The sequence below is a fragment of the Physcomitrium patens genome, chromosome 22 (assembly GCF_059467195.1).
Source record: "Physcomitrium patens ecotype Gransden chromosome 22, ASM5946719v1, whole genome shotgun sequence".
In the NCBI taxonomy this organism is placed as follows: Eukaryota; Viridiplantae; Streptophyta; class Bryopsida; order Funariales; family Funariaceae; genus Physcomitrium; species Physcomitrium patens.
In genome coordinates, this window is record NC_143431.1 from 12379247 (window position 1) to 12400776 (window position 21530).

The 21530-nt window shown below is 30.3% G+C and overlaps 1 protein-coding gene across 1 annotated transcript; it reads right to left on the reverse strand.

The window, feature by feature from the left end:
• Window positions 1-6832: 6832 nt before the first annotated feature.
• Window positions 6833-10067, reverse strand: LOC112275311 (uncharacterized). The gene is made up of 5 exons (XM_024505564.3): window positions 9316-10067; window positions 8949-9022; window positions 8455-8572; window positions 7580-7891; window positions 6833-7406 (listed from the first exon to the last, which is right to left on the reverse strand). Exons 1-5 carry the CDS (start codon window positions 9526-9528, stop codon window positions 7122-7124), a joined length of 1002 nt encoding a protein of 333 aa, XP_024361332.1. The 5' UTR covers window positions 9529-10067; the 3' UTR covers window positions 6833-7121.
• Window positions 10068-21530: the final 11463 nt, after the last annotated feature.

Genomic DNA, 21530 nt, shown 5'->3' on the forward strand with positions numbered 1-21530 from the left:
ATTATAATATTTATATTTAAAAGAAATCAGAATAAGCAGGAAAAATAAGAAAATATATTTAGTTTGGTTTAGCAATATTAAATAATGTCAAAAAAAGATAAAAATTAGTTTATAACAAAGATTTGTAATCATGTTTCTTGAATAAACTACCTTGCAACTTAAAAAAATATATAATATATATGTATATATATATAACCAAATTACTATTTTTTGTTTTAGTTATAAATAAGTAAGAGATATCTTCTGTTATATTTTCCTGTACCAAAGCTTTACAAACTTTAAAATTTGTTTTAAAGTCTTTGATAATTTTTTAATACAAGATGCAATAATCAAAATTCACGAATGAATTGTAAAATAATAATATTAAAAATTATTTTTGGGTTTTGTATATTTTAAAATATCCTTCTGCCAAAATAGCCTTTTGCCATCATATGATGTAAACACATTATTTGCACATAAAAAGATCAGTAACATTTTTAGACATTTTAAATAAGCCCGATCTCGAACTTTATAATACTATTATTAAAATAGAGATTTAAAAAAACTTGAAAAAAATTCAAACTAAATTTTTATTCTAAAAACAACTTTCAAGATATGTACATTTACCAAATATCATCTAACTTTTGTGGTTAAACATGATCTATGTGTACGTCAGACATATTTAAAAATGCTTTTACTAAAGATAAATATATTGATCAATTAAAAAACATGTTTTTCTTTTAATGTGTCTCCAAAGTTTGTCCTATTTCAATTCCAAAATATTGGTGTCAATACTTATATTCCCCTCTTGTTAATCTTGATTTGAAGGGGGAAAATTCAAATCAGCTTTGGGTAGAGATAAACAATTCAACATTCAATTCAATGATACTGTAAGAAAACATTTTGTTACAACAATTGTGAACTTAGCTTGTTCCACAAGACAAAGCCAAAGCTATGCTGCATTAACTTCACCTTCTGCCAATTTCTGCAACAACTGCGGCATTTTTAACTGTATGCATTAAGAAACAAGCACCCATACACGCATACATATATATATATATATATATATATATTTGTCGGTCTGTCTATCTGTGTGCATGCAAGAATATATATATATATATATACACACACACACTTGTGTGTCTGTCTATCTATCTTTGCATTTATAAATTTATATACATTCACGTGAGCCTAGTTGATTGTTTTTAAAGTGTCCAGCGACGGCTCAAGCACAGTCATCGTCAGGAATGTCCACGTGAAGGAGCGATCACCACAACCTCTAGCAACATTGACCATCACAAACTCTTGCAACATCGGCCCTCACGATAATGCCAATTGTGTCAGCTTGCTGCGGAGATCGATGCCATCGGAGGCTGAATCCGTGGCACAATGCACAGCTCTCTCGAAATGCCGCCGCAGCACAGCCCAGCACACTGAATCATCCACAGGAACAAGGAAGTTGCCATCCGGATTGGGGTGGATCACGCCTCGCAGTGTGTGATCCTCGGTGCCATGCTTACAACATGGACAACAGCACCCTCTGTCAGGCTCTGCGGAACCCCGAATCCGACGCCAATCGGCGAATCCTTTACGCTCCTCTCGCAGTTTGTTCCCACCGCTAGGAAACTCCCCCAGCACCGTGCGAAAGTTTCAAGCACGTCGTGCTCCACCTCTGAATCACGGGGATGGCAACAGCAATGGTGGCGCTGTCTAGGAAAACGTTTTCTCGGTTTTTGTTTGTTGTTTTGTGACAGAATGGCGTTGAAAGGGATACTTTTTTCCCTGCAGAAGTTCCCGTCGCCTACAAAGCCTTGTACAAGAGCATCGACAGTGTTGGTTTGTGTCTACGTTGCAATCATTGTCGGACTAAAATGAAGAGACCCATCTCGTTGCTGCTCAGCATGCTTTTTTCATCATCAGATGCATCCATCTTCATGATTTGTATGCGTTTTTTTGTAACAGAAAAATGAAGGTCTGGATACCTTTTTTTGTATAGAAAATGGACCCATGTGTAAGTTAGAGCATATTCATTGCCTGTTGTGACATCTGGAATGGAAAAAACATGCAGTTCAGCTGCAGCGACAGTGATTTGGCTCTCTGATTGTGACAATGGAGATTCAGTCTGAATTCATTCTCAATCTCAAAATGGGGATTCCAATTCGTATTATTTCAGATGATGTGGATACATTCGATCTTGTTTAAAATTCACTTCGACTTGCAAAGTCACAACAAGGTTATTGAAATTTTGAAGTCATAGTCAAACCTACTGAAATTCCTTCAAAGCTTGTAACAATTTGAAAACACTTAACAATAATAAATGTATTTTTTTAATAAAGACCAATACAATTTGGATGGATGAGCATACCCAACAGACATCTCTTCTTTTACTTTGAGAATCCATGCTCTACTTCATGATTCACATTTAAAAGTTTTGGGAGTTCAAAAACACATAAGTATTTTGTCATAACCCAAATTCATAATGATTAATTGTGGAAGTGTAGTAATATTTGATATGTAATAATGTTTCATGATGAAATGTTTTAATATAATCATAATGTTTTAAAACATTTCAACATATACATGTATTATTAAAATGATGAGTCTATTGATTAAAATTTAAATAAAAATAAGTATTATAAGTCAATAAACAAGATAGGTAAAGATTATGATAGGAATTATGGAGAAATTAGTTTATTTTTTTTTGTTTTTTAAAACTAAATTGTTATTTTTCTTAATTTTATTTCTCTGAAAAAGAAAAAAAAATAGAAAACTTTCTTCAAGTGTGTGTCAAATGACTATGTGTATATATATATATATTTATTTATTTAAATTAGAGTATTTTTGAAAATGTGTTTTCACTGAATATTGCACCAATATATAATTTTACCAATATTTTATTTTTAATTTCAAAAAAACTATATCTTTAAGGCAAATAAATGAAATTTAATTTAATTTTATGCAGCTTAAAATAATAAATAAATTTATTAGATGTAATCCTATGAAGAATTTATTCAAATTCAAAGCTCTAATTTCTTAATCAACTTCAAAAAAGTTAATATAACTTTAACTATCAATAAAATATTATAGAATTTTTAGATTTACATCTATTATTATTGTTGCAATAACATAGGTTTTTATGGAGTTACTCATCAATATCAAAAGATCTACATGAAAGATGTGTCCAACATCAAAAAAAAATTAAATTACATAATATAAATATTAATAAAATTTATTATTTATATACATAGATGTTCATATACAATAACAAATTATTAAGTTTTATTTTAGGAATTGCTAGGTGTACACCCTTCAATTCCACATATTTCTACAAAAAATAAAAATATTTAGTTTTTATTTTGAATAAGATTTTAAAGTTAAATTAATAATAGAAAAAATAAATTATAAAACTAATAAAATATGATCTTTTATGACTTTATTATTTAAAAAATCAATTTGCTAAAGATTTATAAGGACAAAAAAATTGAAGGTTAAGATGACATGGAGCCATAAGATTTAGGTAGATAAGAGTATATTAAATTTTGATATAAAAGTAATAAATATAGGAAGTTATTAAAACCATATTCCAATTTTATTAAAGCAACATCCCCTCTCCTTGCCATTTCATGATTAATTTTGTCCATCTTTACCTTGTTCCTCATTCCAAATCTCTTGTTCTCATCTCTGTTCCATGTCCTATATCTCTTGTCCCTTGTTTCCAATTTCTTGTTTTCATCCTTGTTCAATGTCATGTGTTTCTTATCCCTTGTTTCTAGCCACCTCATGTTCCTTCTTCTCAATCCAAATTTGAGTCCATATAGCTTAGTCACAAATCCAAATATGTTTAGATTAAAAAATATATTCATCAATATTGACACATTCACGGCAAGCAACAATATGATTGCTTCAATCAAATAATACTAGTTAAATCATGCAAATACCAAGTAAATTCTACAAAGTAAAGATTTTGACAAAGTATTACAATTTTGTGAGACATGACAAATAAGTGATGCACTAAAACTTAAATGTGGATTTTTCTTTCAATATGACGGTGAAATCAGCTTAAAACCACCTAAGCTTGGCAAAGTTGGTAAGTAATACAAGCTCACAAAATAAAGTAATTTGTATAGTTTTTCATAAAGCTTGAATTCAAAGGCTTTCCTTCAGTCAACAACATTAGGTTACAATACCACAAAATGCTATAATACAATGAATTAGATCGAGAGTTTGCAAGTCTTTAAAAATTAGCTTTTTCTTTCAAAAATCAAGTAAAAATCATCAACTTATAGGTGATCACCATAGAATTGAAAGTTGTCATATGGCATTTTTAATGCACTTTTTATCAATTCCTAACTTTGACTCATAAAAATCTTCGTCAAAAGTCTATTCTTGTGCACACCATAACATTTAATCTCTAGCCTCAACTAAATTATTAGTTTTCTCCATAAAGAAACGTAGCTTAAAGTAGCTACTAACATTGTGCTTTCTTATCTTGAGCTTAAGAATGTCTTATTGAAAAGATTAAAAAATAAAAATAAAAATAAATAAAACAAGTTGAGAATATAAAACAAAGTACTATAATTGTTACATTTTGAGTTAGATTGTGAGTTAGATAGTTGGCAAAAAAAACAGACTTAATTTTATTAAAATATATAGATGATTCCTCTTCTTCTCATACTTGATCAAACTATACTTGGCTGCCTCCACTAAGAGGTTCTAAAGATAACCTTGTTCAAAAGAACTACTTATCCAAATTTTGTAATGAACTGAAATGGTATTTTTTACTATAGAAAAGATGCAAATTGCAAGTTGCTAGCAATTGTTAAGTCAAGCTACCTATCCATCAACCTCATTTGAGTAGCATGTGTTATCCAAGGCAAAACTAAGTTTCATCATAGCAAATTAACTAGTATAATAAAGAATTACAAGGATGACTTGTTACAAAATTGTTATGACTATGGTAGAGTTCTTTAGTCAAACTTAATGGCTTTTGTGCATATTTTTTTGTATAGATATGGAGTTTGTATGGATTAAATTAAGAAAAAACCATAAACATCATATAAAAGATATTGCAACCTTATTTTGTATAATGCATCCAGCTAAATTTGTGAGTTATGCTCCTAAATGATGAGCCACAAATTTGGGTTGGGAATAAGGGACATAGGAGGGAGAAGAAGAGAGAATGAGGGATGGAAGAGATGGGATAAGGAACAAGGATGTGAATGGGAGATATGGAATTGGAAACAAAGAAGAAAGATGGGGATGGATAGAACTAATCATAAGATGGCAAAAGAAGGTATGGCTTGAACAAAATTGAGGTGTGGCTTAAATAACTTTCTAAATATGATAAAAATAATGATTTAAAATTGAAACTAGTAAATATATATTTACTTTTGTAGAAGTGTATATATAAAGATTTATGGAACAAGAGATATCCATTTATAGTTTTCTTTATTTTTTGAATTAATATTTACATTTCAAATAATGATGCTTCTAATAATACACAATTTTTGTTTTATTGTTATGATACTTTTAAAAAATAATAAAATTGAGTGCTATATTGATAGATATCTAAATATCACAAATTATTGTATGTGGTCATAGAAGTAATGAATGAATTATATGGTAGATTTTCTTAGTACATGGCTTGTAATCTTATCAAATAAATATATAATATTTAAATATTATTTTAAAGTTTTTTTTTTTTTGAAGCAGGTTACATAATGGAATATCAAAATAACAATGAAGTGTTAAAATTCATGAATAGAGCTATTATCAATCTTATTACCCTATTTTAAAATTTTACATGTATGCTGATTTTGTAGATTATATATCAGATGCACATACTCAGATGGTCACATTCATGTTTTGTCATTACTTTAAATTGTTACACAAAGCTGCACATAAGTATGGCTTTCTTTTTAATCAATAACAAATCGTCTCCTGAAGTTGAATTGTTAGAATTAAAATTCATGAACTATGTTCCTTTGACTCTACCTCTACTATTACGACTTCCATAGACCCAATGAAATTGGAAGTATTTTGAAAAGAACAATGGATGAGTACTACCTATCTGTCATGGCCCAATTTTCACATGAAAAAATATGTATATGTATTTGCTGAAGATCCACGTGTCAATCAAGTGAATTGGGTGTGACGTTGTAACCCTGACAGAGCAAAGTGAAAGGGTCTGTAAAACAGAAAGAATGGCCCCTCTAAATCGCTACTTTCCACTCAGTCACATCATTTCCCATGCAATGCTCAGTGTGCGAGTACATATGTATATGTTTATATACGGGCGTATAAGCACCCCACTCAAGATAGACTGGATAATCATTCTGAAAGGAGCGAAGCATGGACAGTGAGTCCTACAGTGCCCAAATAACTCACACGAAAGTGATTCGGAATGAGTGGAATCTGTAGTCCTCCAGTGTTCGCAATTGAATCAATTCCTTTCTTTTTTTCTCTATATCCTTAACCAGCTCCACTGTTCGGCGGTTATGCACAAACTGGTACTGCATGCACACCATGTCTGCATAGACTCTCAGCTTAGTTCAGAAGTTTCACATCTCAAACACGAAGTTGATACCAGGAGCACAGCGAATACGCAGACTGTATCAGCAGATATGCACCGGCAAAACGAGGTAGGCTTTTGCAAAGGAAATCTGTGATCAATGATCGTAACACAACTGAAACTTCATCAATAGTTATGGCTTCGAACATGCGTAGGAAAGTGATCATCAACAAGTATTCTGGAGTCTGGGCACTCAGGAGATGTAGCAAAAGAAACCAACAATTTCGTACATAGTGGACATGACCGCTTTGAAAGAAAAATACAAAACAAAGCAGAACAACGTATAAAACACTATGTGCATGTACTCAAGAGCGCAACGCTCTCTGTGAATGCCTAGTACACCATAGATGAATAAGAGTTCAAAGGACAAAAGAGAACAATAATTACAAAATGCCTAGTTCAGCCTAAGGCAGAGTGAGCTCTCAGCCAATCCTGCAATTTGAAGGTGCCCCTTACCTTCCTGCTACACCTACTCGACACCCTAAAGAAGAGAGGATTCACCGCCATGCAACCCATGGTGACCCAGATACAGGAACAAGCCCTTCACAAAACAAACACAGAAAGCAGCTGTCTAAACAAGAGCAATGGAGCTAGCACCGCCAGGTGGCTTTTTAATGCCACCAAGGACATCCCGGGCTCTGGGTTTGTCATCCGAGAAGATGTCATGGCCAGTTATCTCCTTGAGCTTTGCTTGGCTCAGATGATGGTGCTGGGGCTTAGCATTGGGCGCATTGTTAGCGTCACTGAAGATATCATGTCCAGAAAGCTCAGCACTCTTCAGCCCTGAAAGTTTATGGGTAACACTATCAACCTCCTCATCTGTGCCGAAGGAAATCTGACTGCGGCCTCCTGCAGGCTGCAATCAACATACCACTTTCGGAATTCATCACTTAAGAAAGGCATATAGAAAGGAGATAGAACATTCACTAGATATTATCATCGCACTACATTATCAGGATGCACAAACAGTTGAAGTCAGAAAAGAGAATGAGATCGTTCAGACTACAAACCAATGCCTTTTAAACTTACATTAGAAATCCTCACTGACGTGTGCAAGCTTCGTGGTTGAGGCTGGTCCTGATTAGCCTTTGATTCCTCCCTCATTTCAAGTGAACGATTGTTCTTAGGTTGGTCTGGAAGAGGGGGCCCAAAGATGTTGCTGCCCGTCAACTCCTTAGCTTTGGCATTCGAAAAGCTCCCTCGTCTCGCATGAATATCATCAGTGGTCTCGCGCGTACCACTAAGCTCCCTCTGTTTCGCGACTTCTGGGATAGTGACTGGCTTCTTTGGTGATGCACTCTCCTCTCCACCAAATGATATTTGGCTGACTCCGCCAGCTGGCTGAAGATCACAGACAAGTCGTGATAGTGAAAAACTAGATCCTCTAGTATTTTGTGTGTTTTCTTGGCATCTGGTAAACAAATATTTTGTGCCGTGGCCTGATATACAACCTGGCAGGTTTTACAGTTTGGTCCCATCGAATCACATGAAACTGGCATAGACTATCTGTTCCCGATGAATGTCAGAATTGTGCTCCTTTTAATAAGGAGCTCAAAATCCATGTGAAGAAACTTGTAATTCCAGCCCAATACTAAGGAATAGCCATTGAGAAACCTACTTTTTGACGAATCAGTTCGTAAATAGTCCTGCTCTGAGTCAGAAGTTTGAGCAGATGTGTTTTAACTGCTAGAGATTTTTTGAAATAATAAAATAATAGAATAATATAATAAAATCAAAGTGTGCTCATGAAGCGCCCAGAACGTAATCCGACCTCGTCCATCAAACCAGTGAACATTTTCACCTAGTGCTAATATTGCATCTTTAGAAAAAGGACCCGAGATACGAGAGGTTCAATCACTAATCACTCGAGATAACTGAGTGATGAAGGAAACTAGCGATCACACCTGATGCATACGCACAGCAGTTCTATCAGAACCATTGACTTCGCCATTTCCAGCGCCTGCTCCATTGAAAATACCACTCCCATGCATCTCTCTTTTCTTTAAGTCCGAGGCAGGGCGGCTGAATAGAAAATAATACACCAAAATCAGTTCTACAGACTTCAGGAACTATAAAATCATAGTATGCTGAGATCAGACACTGGAAAAAATCACTTGGCCATCCCAGTATGCCGCGGTGGACAGTGTGTAAAAACATGATAATCATTTTTAAGCCAACAGTGTAAACAGTACAATGCAACATAGAAGGTACCAATCATAATGGCAATAGCTAACGAGCCTGCAGCCATCATCTCCGAAACCATGCTTACGACGCCAGTGCAGGTCACGATCATCATTCAACGAATAATACGACAACTCGATGCCATAGGTGTGTTACTCCAGGTTGTATGTGCAGGCTAGTTGAGTTCCAGGGACACAGTATCTGACTAAGAGCGTACCTCTTCAGCATAGCTTCTGCTTCTTCAGCTGAAACGGTTTCAGCTAACTTAATCGTGCTCACCCCACCTGCAGGCTGTATTTCACAACGCCGGACCACCATTAGAAAACTCGACAGAATACTGAGCACGCAGACTACGGGTACGTGGTTGACTGTGTGCACGAGAGGCGAAGAAAAACCTACTGGGAAGGACCATTGACATAAGATATAGTGTATGGAGGTCAATACCATGCAAGTGGGCTACCAATGTGGGTGAAAGACAGGGCTCCGGAACCCTTATTCGAGACCCGATGCTAACAACACAATACTAACTTGACCAACACACAAATGCGCAAGGTGTGCGAATGCCTCAAGCTAAGAGGTTCCACCTGGTGCATACGAATAGTTGGTCGACCGACAGGGCTATCTTCACTGGGCATTATGAATCCATGGGTTTCGCTGACACCATAGGGACGAGCGGAAGGTGCTGGAGAGCGTGGAACGTCGGGATTATCCGACCAGGTGAGTTGCACTGTGGACTCGCCACCAGGAGGTCTGTAACCCCTCTTGTGAACTGCTGGGGCGCCATTATCAACAGGCATTGCTGTCACTAGTAACGGCCTTGGTTAATTTCACCACGCGACGCAACGCTCCTTCGACTCAAGTCAGATCTAGAAAACAAAGAAACCACGAATAGCTCCAGAGTTTACTGAACTCACTACATGAAGCCCCTTCTAGCCTTCTTCTAAAAAACGATCGAACTCTCCCAAACACCGCTAAAAGAAAGAAAAAAAACGAAACAAAAATGAAAATAAAAACCCCCCTCGCCTCAGCTCCACGAGGTTAACCTCAAAGCGAGCCCGCTCGACTTCCCACCAACCACTGTAACACACTCCAACTGCTCAAATAAGCTCTAACGGAAGCTTAAATGCCAACACCTCCCACACGATCCTCGAATAGAAACCGTATCTCGCCAACAGACAAGGAACGATCGAAACAGTTCCCAGCAGCAGCTCTCCCCGGTGCCGCCGCTCACCCCGAACACACTTTTTTTGTCCCAGCACCGACACAAGCTGCAAACTGCACCAAAAGCACTCCTACAGCCACGCACAGGCAGGTAACAGCGAGGGCAAGGCAGCAAGCTTGAAAGAATCCAAATGCGACCCCCGCAGCAGCAATGTAGCAACAGCGAAGAAGAGGCAATCGGGGCCGAGGAAGAAGGGGGAGGATGGGGTGGGTAGGGAGGAGACTGCAAAAAGGCGATGTGGTCAGAACTGAGAATGACAGAGATCAGAAAAACAATACAGTGGAGAGTCAGGCCCACGACGACGACGATAACATCAATCGCGGGCCGGGTCCAATCCTGGGCGGTGATCATGGACTCCCCACCCCGTCTCGATCGCACGGTCCTCCTTCGCCGAACATGGGTCGCAGATTCTTCCTGACCCGTCCCTGCCCTTCTCCCCGGGCAAGTACTTCAGGCGGGAAGAAGAAGCACTACAGCAATCAGGCGCGCACACACACACACACACATGGATGGACTGAATTATTCATCCATGGTGCTGTAACTATGGATGAAATGTTGCACAATGAGGGAGGGGCTCGCCCCCGCTCATGGACACACAACATATACAGACAGCTGCAGACAAGAGAATTGCATGAAGAGGAATGTTCCAGGAAGGAGAGCGCTCCGGGACTCACGAGACGGTCCCCCTATCATCGGGCCTTGAATCGAGGCCCCATGCCCGCTAAGTTTAGAGGCGGGGAAAAGCCCCAAAAGGGGCGCTAATTTAGGGAGGCGCTTCGAGAGTGAAAACAATATATTCTTTCTCTCTGTTCGCGAATGGTTGTTCCCTGTTCCCCATGGATTCGAACGCGGGTGCGCTCTTGGCCTCCCTCCCCACGGAGTTGTTTGCTGACATGTACTAGCGGGTGACGTCATGTACGTCGTGAGGGGCTCCAACGTTCTTCAAGGGGCAGCTAAGCCCAGCCAGGCCCTGTATTTGAGCCCCGCTCCCCCATTTGGATTCTGTTTGGATCCCATTCATGAATGAATGGACAATTTTGAATTTTGAATATTAGACTTGCGTAGATTTCAAGGCAGAATTTACATGACTTCCGCTCGTAATCCACCCCCATTTAAGAAACAAAATCATGAGAATTAGGCCCCCAAAAAAAGGCAACGTATAAAAGTAAAAAGTAGTGTTTCCAAGTAAAGGCTTTCTTGTGCTTTTACGTCAAGCTTTGTTTTTTTACCATGTAGATGGTTAAAAGATTGGATGGATGTTCATAAGCTTAATGCAAAAATGTGAAACATAGGAATTCAAAGTTAATGGCACATATATTTTTATATGGAAATTATTTCTAAAAACATTTAATAAGTCCTATATATTTTTGTAAAATTTTTAATTTTGATAATTTTTTTTATAAAACTTTAGAAAAATTATGTCTTTATAGATAGTAGCCTTTTTGATGTTTTTTTTTTTTTTAAATACGAGTAATTCAAATAAAAAATTATTCATTAAATTTTTAATTAAACTTTTATTACCTATTATTAGATATAAAATACCAAAAAAACAGAAAAAAACAAATATTAGCCATAATAGGCTTTTTAATATAATTTACTTCATGCGATGACTTGTTGCAAAGCCAAGCAAGTAGAAGAAAATTACAAACCGTGCTACATATGTTCAATTCTAATAATAACATAAATTTATATTATTTAATATCAGAAAAATATTTTAAAAGATTCTTTGCACTTCTAGATTAAAGTATAAAAAGATTATTATACAATACTTTAATCTCCAATAAATTGCATAAATCTACAAATATTATGAATTGTGTTTTTTAATAATCTTAATATTCTATTTGTTTCTTAAATTAAAGATAGTAGATTTAAACGTATATATTTATCTTAATCTATTATTTAATTTTTATATCTCAAAATTCAAATTTAAGTATTTTTATTTAATATGATATGTATGCTTTCTATTTCTTTAAATGTGTACATTTGCTACGAAGTTAATACATTTGTATTACAAAATTTAATCCAAAAACTCTATTATTATTTGCATTTCAATACTTACACCATTGATTTAATGTATTATAATCATAGTTATATTTATTGTATTATTATTAATAGTTGTTAAATATTGTAAATTATTTAATTTTAATGTTTTTTATATCCAAATTTTGCATGTGTTTTTATACTTGCTAATCTATAGTTAATATTGTGCTTTACATCCATATCTAATTTGTTTTGCTACACTTCCATAGAAGACTTATTTTGGCCAAAATATTGTAATATATGAATATGATAATTTAGGCTCTCATTTAATACCGGACACAAAGTAAAAATTGCTATAAGAATTTTTTTATATATATTTTTTTAAAGCTAAACTATAGAAGGTTTATCAAACCATTCATGAATAAGACCAAAATTTAGTAGAATCCTAAGATTGGAAAATTCTACTAAGATATCCATTACTTAAAGTAACTTACCATCTAATTCTTTCAAAGTCAAGAAATAGTAGTTGAACAAATAAACTTCTAGACTTTTCTTATTTATTTATTTACTTATTTTCATTTATATTCTACTCTTTTTTTTTTTTTTGCTTGAATTTTCTAATAGATTAAGTTTTAATTATCAATTTGAATGAAAAATATTAATTTCTATTTGGATTATATTAAGTTTTCTAATACATACTTAAATTTTTGACTCATGTAAAATAATTTATATATTTGTAATTTTTTATATATTTTAAAAAATAAATCTTGATAAAAATGTTTTATACTTTTTAAATTAGGTTTTATTTTAATATTTATACATGACTATTTGTGTTAAATATTTTAATTTATTTCAAACTAAAATCTTAAAAAAAAGAAATAAAAATTACAAAAAATATAATTTCATCAGTTTTAAATAAAATAAAATAATAAATTAATTTATTATATATATAATTTGTGCATCATAGAATAATATTTAATTTTAAATATTAATTTAGAGATAAAAATCATAAATTAAAAATTATTCTTTATTCTATATTATAATTTATAAATTATAAATTTAATATTTCTATATATTAATTTTACAAAAAGTTAGTACTTATATAAATTTCTTTCTCTTGCATTCTTACAAGAATAAAATGCATAATCTCTCTCTCTCTCTATCTCTCTCTCTCTCTCTCTCTCTATATATATATATATATATATATATATAATAGAATTTGAGACTTTTAAATTGCTCAAATTTTAATTTCTAAGAAGAATCATAAGAATTGGCTCTAATATATCTTCTAGTATAAATACCTCTCTTATTCATCACTCTTTTTTGCTTTCAAAATCTGCACACATGTTGGAAACTAAGTCAAATTCAAGCACACAAAGAACTCATTTTAATCAAATTAATATATTAATCAAAATTATAGAAATCTCCACTTATTTTAAAAATCCAAATTTTGAGACCTTATTCACTTGAATCTCAATTAATTTTGATTTCACCATCCAATTAAGCTAAATTTCACAATATAAATCCAACACAACTATACTCACAAATCCACAAAATTTCACTTGCAGATTGCTACAAAACTCACATAATTCACCATTATATAATCTCTTTTGAATGTTTCAAAAATTATACTTATTCAAGACAATAAAAGAAATTCCACGTTTGCTAGAGATGTGCAATTTTGTGCTTTAGGATTTGTTTTCAAATGTGGTTTATAATTGGACTTCTTTGGATATTAATTCAAGGCTTTTAAAAGTAATATTTAGCAAAATCTATTTTTTTACTTTACCTTCACATGCATATAATATTATTTTTGCTAACCTACTTTAACTAATTTTATTTATGGCTTTACAAATTAAGTGAAAGTTTTTTTAACAAAAAGACAATATTGATATTAAATTTGTTTTTAGTACCTTTTAAACTTTTAGCTATATTTTCTAAAGTAATTTGTTACTTTATCTTAAATTTTTTATTTTTTATTTTTATTTATTTATTTTTAAGAATAGAATCATATCTTCTTTTTTTTTTTTTTTTTTTTTTTTTTTCTGTCATCCAAAAGCTATGTTACAATACAAAAATGTATTGATGATGATTGATACTGTTAGATACTACAGGAACTAATCTGTTTGTTTTTCTAAGAATTCCCTTAACAACTTTTTGATGCGCCATATCAAGAATCAATACCAATTTAAATAACTTATGTTCAAAAGATGGACATTAAAATCCTAAAAATATATGTTTATAGTATAAAAATTTGTGTGGATATTTTTAATTTCACTAAAACAAATTATAAATATTTTTATATGTTTAAAGATAAATAATTTTTTATTTAATATTTTTATAAATTTAAAAAATATCCAAATTAATTTTAGTTTAAAAATATTTAATAATAATTTATAATATATTAAATTAAAATAAATCATTTACCACATCCATAATTTTGAAATGTATAAAAAAGTTATATTCCTAAATATATAAAATATACAAAGATAAAATTTTCAAAACATGATTTTAAAAAATAAAAAATTATAATATAAAATTGATATTTCCAATTTTTTGGAATGTATAATGATACATTAATTTACTTTCTTTAAGCATATTTAATAATAAATTATTTTATAAGGTTTATTTTATTTATCCTATTTTCAAATGTATCCTTATTAGTTTCTTTATTATATTTTTATTTCTATTTTCTGTAACATGTAAAGAAAAACATACAAAGAAATTTATTTACTGGACCATATGTAATTGGATCAGTAATATAAAAATAAATAGGTAAAAAAAAAATTATACATCTAAACCAGAAAATAAAAATAGAGTAAAAAAACTTATATTATAGATAATATATTCAAGATATAACACTTGTTTAATAATTAATTCTTGTTCTTGAATTGCAATATAAAAAATAACACAATATGGTGTTTATATTGGATGTTATATATTTACAATGAATTAAAAATATATATCCTTATACATATATATGTAGATACATATGACAATGGTATACTTTATTAGTATTCTATTTTTTATGAACAAGAAAGAACTAAAAATTGATATGTGACTTTTTTAATTTCAAATACCATATTTTTAAACATATATGATTTTTTATAATATTTAAAGAACATTATCATTTGACAAGGAATTTGAATTCCAATAGAATATATAAATATATAAATATATAAATATATAAATATATAAAAATTAAAAATATAAAATTTATATTATTATTTCTATGTTTACTAAAAATATTATTATGTTTACTAAATTTATCTTATTTCATTTTACTTTTATAATATTTCATATAATTAAAAATCAACATATCATCTTATTTATATATATTTTAGGTATAAATACATTATACATTATATACATAATATTGTAGGTATAAATACATTATACATTATATACATAATATTTTAGGTATAAATACATTATACATTTATGAATTTATTTTTATTTTTATTTTTATTTTATTTTATTTATTTTTTATTGAAGCAATGCCTTATTATCTTGTTCAAATTATCAAAGATGTTGAGCTGATGATTTTATGGATTATACAGTATAATAATAATATTGTAAATAAAAAATATTTTCATAAATCAAACATTATGAAGCAAATTGCTAGATATTTTATTAAATTAATATTTATTAGTTTACTAATAGAATCTCCTTTTAAGATTAATTACTATGCATAAGTTGATATATTGCTAAGAAAAAAAGAAAAAAAATTAAATTTAAAAATTTAAATATATAATAATTCATTTATATAAGAAATCACCTTACAAAAAAATCCTAATAAAAAAATCATCCATTTTAGTAATTATCCACCTATAACAAAATAGGCATATTAACAACTTATTAATAACTTATCTTATAATTTGGCTACATAGCACTATTATATTTTGTGAAGTTTGCTTGAAAATTCACCAAGTATTTGGATGCAAAAGATAAAATGGAATTTGCAACAACAAGATCTCAACAATTCTAAAAGAATATTAAATAAATTCCAATTAAATTATGAAAATGCTAATCAATCTTTAATCAAATCTAAAAGAAGTCTCAAAGACATTACAAAGAAAAATAAAGAAATCATAAACTTATCTTAAAGAAACATATATAATAAAGAAATCATAAATAAATAATAAAACATCAAATAAATCTTAAAGAAATATTAGAAATAAAAAAACATAATTCAATTTTAATCAAATCTTAATAAAATCCTAAAAAAATCTTAATAAAATATTTTTTAAATCCTAATTAAATCCTAAATTTTAACCAAATCTTAAACAAATCGTAATGATATCATAACTAAATCCTAATCAATTTTTTAAAAAATACTAATAAAATGTCAATGAATCATAATCAAATTCTAAATCTTAACCAAATCTTAATGAATAAAAACCAAATTCTAAATTAATTCTAATCAATTTTTTTAGTTATTTTAAAATCTCAATAACTATTTATTGATTTATTGATTTTAACTAAGATTTCACCTATATTTTAGTCTACAAGCAAATAAAAATCACAAAATTTGAAAAAATCAAACTTATCAATTGAGAAAAAAAACTCCTAAACTTCTTAAATGGTAGCTATCTTCTTTCTCCAATTTGGATATTGATTTTTTACCAAAATTTTTTCTTTATTGAATTATCCAATTGCTATACAAATTAACCAATATGTAGATAATTATGTCCAAATGGTGCTCTCCAAATTTTATTTTAATTGAATTGGCAAATATTTCAAGATCGCAAATATCCTTAGTATTCCTAAATTTATAATATCTAAGATCCTATTCCAATAAAATTCTCATAATGTTTAGTTTATTGATTTAATTAACATTAATTTTATCAAAGATATTGAAATCAAGCTTAATAAAAAAATTACAAAAAATTATTTATTAATTTTCTATAATACTTCCACAATCTTTAAATTTATAAACCTCTTATTATTTTTTAAAAACTAAAACCACCAAATACAACTCTTATTTTGAAAATCTTTCAAAAAATAAATATGCATTTGAATCATATAAAAATAATACCTAAATAATTTTTCTAAAGTTTTTTTTTTAAAAATTCTATTCTTAAATTAGCAAAATAATCTTGGAGTTTCTATAAGTATATAGTTTTATGCCTCAAGATATGATTTTGACCTTAATTCACAATCAATCATCTCCAAATATCAATTCTTTATATTTTGAGGTAATTTTTGCTAAAATCTATATTTAATTCTTTTCAAAAGATGCTTATATTAATTATTTATTTCACATATTTTTATTTGATTTATTTATGCTATTACAAAGTAAATATAAGATTCTTCTAAAAGAAGGTAATATTAGTATTTATTAATTTTTATTATCTCTTTATATATTATCTATATTTTAAAAGTAATTTGCTAAAATATATTAATTTAAGTTCTTCTAGAATATATATTTTTTTCTTTCATCTACTGATATATTACTATACAATAACTACCTTTCTTAAATTTACACATCTTGTCAAGGACATGAATTTCAAAGAAAGAAAATCCTCAATATATTCTTTGTGTCACTAAAAAGAATTAGAAATTCACTCAAAAGGTGATGTAATATTAAATTAGAATGGCTGTTTTGAAAAATATAAAGGCTAGAAAGTCTTGAAACAAGACTAAAGACTAGAAAGACATTGACAAGAGTGAAGAAGGCTTCACTCTTGCCTCCATATATACTCTTAACTAGGAGCTATCTGATAATGTCATATAGGACCTCCAAAATATGATGTAATATTTTATGAAATTAATCTATTTCTATTTAAATACCTATTTCTATTTAATCATATAAGTAACTATTGGAGTAAATGTCTATGGTATTATGATGATGATCTTATTGACTCTTCAATAATCTACATACATCTGCAGAGATCCATCTTTCTTTTTCACAAATAAGATAAAAGCCCTGACTGGAGATTTAGAATGGTATATGAAGTTTTTTGCCAAGTTCTCATCAATATAATTTTTTAATGCATCCAACTCATTCTATGATAAGGTATAGATTGGTCCGAATTGTAGTTGAGCTCCTTCTTGCAGATCAATTGAATAATTATAAGATCGATGCTCTAGAAGAATATCTGCATTCTTCTTTTTAAAAACATCTTCAAATTCTTGATATTGGCTAGGAATACAACTTGTCGTTTTTTCACCATTAGAAATAAGTATAGCATACATAGCAAAAAATGATCCTTCTTTCGTAGCATGCATAAAACCTCTCGCATCTATCAATAATATTTTGGATGTATTAGACTTATGTACTTCTATTTCATTGACGTGATCTTGGATTATACTACCAAAAAAATTAAGATTACAAGAAATCCAATCTATTTGAGGATTATATTTTTTAGCCAAGATAATCCTAAAATAACTAGATTGAAAGAAAATCTTATTACATTAAATACTACTATGCTATTATGATCTTTAATTACTACATTTGAAGGAACAATCTCATAGATAACATTTTGAAAAGATAACAAATGACCATATATGACTTCTACATGTATATGTTTAATTTTTTTGATTAAGGATTTATCTTGTTTTTTGATAAAATCTTCATCTATAAAAGAAGCTAAGGATCTTGAATCCAACAAGGATAAGACTTTGTAATTTTTTGGTCCTAAACAAACTTCTATTATAAAACAAGGTGAGGGATCACATAAGAGAATAGAAAATTTTCTAGGTGTTGCATATGATTCTAGCCACACAATCCCTATTGTAGCTGAGGTAATTCGTTTTCTGATACATTGTCTTCTTTGACAATCATGCTTTTCATTTTATAATCATGTTGGTTCTTTGGACAATGTTGAGCAGTATATTTCACTTCTCCACAATATAAGTATAAGCCCTCTTGATGTCATTGACTCTTTTTCTACTTTGCGAGGGATTTAAAACATATCATATTAATTTTCATTGATTCTAACTTTGATAAATAAGTTTCTAAAAACTTAAGAGCTGCTATCATTATTTGATTTGTTCGTCTCCTGCCATATCTTTGGTATTGACATCTTTTAAATAATGAATTGTCACATGCAATGGCTTGAGCAATAAATTATTCTAAAGATTTTGTCTTTGGCATTATCCTTCAATTCATATTGAAATTGATTAATAAGAACTTTGTCATTCCAGTCTATGTCGCAAGTGAAGTTTTGGAATTCAACAGCATATATGGTGGTTGATCATGAACTTTACAATAAAGATAAGAGCTTGATTTTTGCTACTTTTTCTCGATTACTTTCTCCAAATGTGGCCGTAAATACTTCTAGGAATGAATTCAAATCATAAAAGAATTAGGCATCTTTTTCCATTAAAGTAGCAAACCAAGAGAGAACACTTTTTGTTAGAAGTGCACCTATGAATCCGACTTGAGTAAATCCATTGGAGTATTGGAAAGGATGTAATCTTAGAGAGAACTTGACTTGTTGTAAAAATCTTCAAAATTTCGATCTTGTTCCATTAAAATTCTCAAGTATATTAATCCTTATTTCCATCATACTTATAAAAACGAAACTCTCTGAATTTGGTTGTGGGATTGATCTTACTTGCCTTAGACTTTGAACTTCTTCCATAGGTGTAGACATAGTACTTTCATGATTCACGTTACAAATACGTGAAATTTCTACTCTTAGAGTGTTGACAAATTCATGAAGATCTGCAATAGTTGCAAATCTATTCTCACTTCCGCTAAGAGTAGCATCTATAATCTTTCCTTCTATATACAATTAAAATAAATTCAAAAAGTTAAATTAGGGGAGGATAATCCACAGCCTCTAATAAAAATTTCTATAAAGAAGGATAATTGACTCTCTTTTAAAAAAAGATTAGTATTAGAAAATAAGATTTTTTTATTTAAAAGTGGATAGTCAGCAACCTTCATAACACAACAATAGAAGTGAGATAATTTACTTACTTCTAAAATAAGGCAGAAATAATATATTAGAACTCTTATCAAACTGTTAAGGACATGAATTCAAAGAAAGAAAATCTTCAATAAACTCTTGTGTCATTGAAGAGAACTAGAAAGTCACTTAAAAAATAGTGTAATATTAAACTAGAATGGCTATTGCTAAAAATAAAAAGATTAAAAAGTCTTGAAATAAGAGTAAAGATTAGGAAGGTGTTGACAAGAATAAAGAAGGCTTCATTCTTGCCTCCATATATACTCTTAACTAGGAGCTATGTGGCAATATCCTATAGGACCTTGAAAACGTGTTGACTTTACTAGCCACATATCTTAACTTGCAAGGCAAGGTATTTATGTATATGCCAAATAGTTAGCTTGTTCTATAAGCTACTACATAAAGTTAATTTGTTCCACAAGCTACCAATACATGGTTAAGTTGTTAGCTAGGTTTCTAGTCTATAAATACATCTAAAGTCAAATCGCATCTATGAAGCTTCTACAAAGTTTTTCTAAAAGACTTTATAAAATTAATTTATATTTAGCTACTTCTATCTAATCATATTAGTAACTATTGAAATAAATGTATATCTCCGTGACACATCTTCTTGTATATATCAATGATTCTTTCATATATTGATGTAAGATGCTTATCAACTTGATCAAATTCTTGATCTTCAATTTACTCTTCCACTCTTTTGTCAATATTACTTTATAGATTTCATTCTTCATTAAAATATATGCATATATTTCTTTGTCTAAATAACTTAAATCACTTACTTTTTATAAGTATCTTCAATTTTATTCTATTAATTTCTTGCAATAAATATATACTATTGTCATTATCTTCTATTACAATTTATAGTCCAAATAACTGCTTAGAAAACTTTTGTAATGTGTCATGTTGATTATCTAAACTATTATTATAGACTAAGATCCAATCACCTTATTCAATTATTTGAGGTTGTACTTAATGCGTTGTTGTATTAGATGTTGTCTTACTTGGGAATGCACTAGGCTTCTAGCTATGGAAGGTGAGGTTGTGTTTCACAAACATCCAAGAAACCCTAATAGGATATATCTATATGAGAAGAATATAATCCAAATTCCAATTCAAAAGTACTAAAAAATACTCTTCTTAGTAGCCTCAATCACACATAAACCTCAACTACCTTGTTACTTTCATATTTAAGCAATTTAGATTTTTCTTGTAAGCTCCAACTCTAATCAGTGACCTTTGACAAGTTGTAACTTCTAATTTGACCATCCACTTGATGTGAAATTTTTTATGTAATTGTCAATATAAGTCTTCTATATGATCAAGAATTTTCAGTCCAATCCAACTTGCAGATTGTGAGAAAACCTCCAAAAACTGCAATGATGTCACTTGGCTGCCAACTTGAAAGATGAAGCAAAAGTTCCAGCAAAGATTTCTCCTTCTTCAACTATTAACTTCAACTCAAAATTGGTGTGCGGCTTGATCTTCAAGTCCTTCAATACCATGCCAACTTTCACCTTAATTTAATTAGTAGATCTCTAGATATTATAGAAATTCTACCAAACTCCAAACTGCTAACTTCCGATATGTTCTTAAATCAAAACGAAGATATCTTCCAATTACACTGTTGAATTACCACAAAATTTATTATACTTTTAGAACACCTAATTATCCAAGG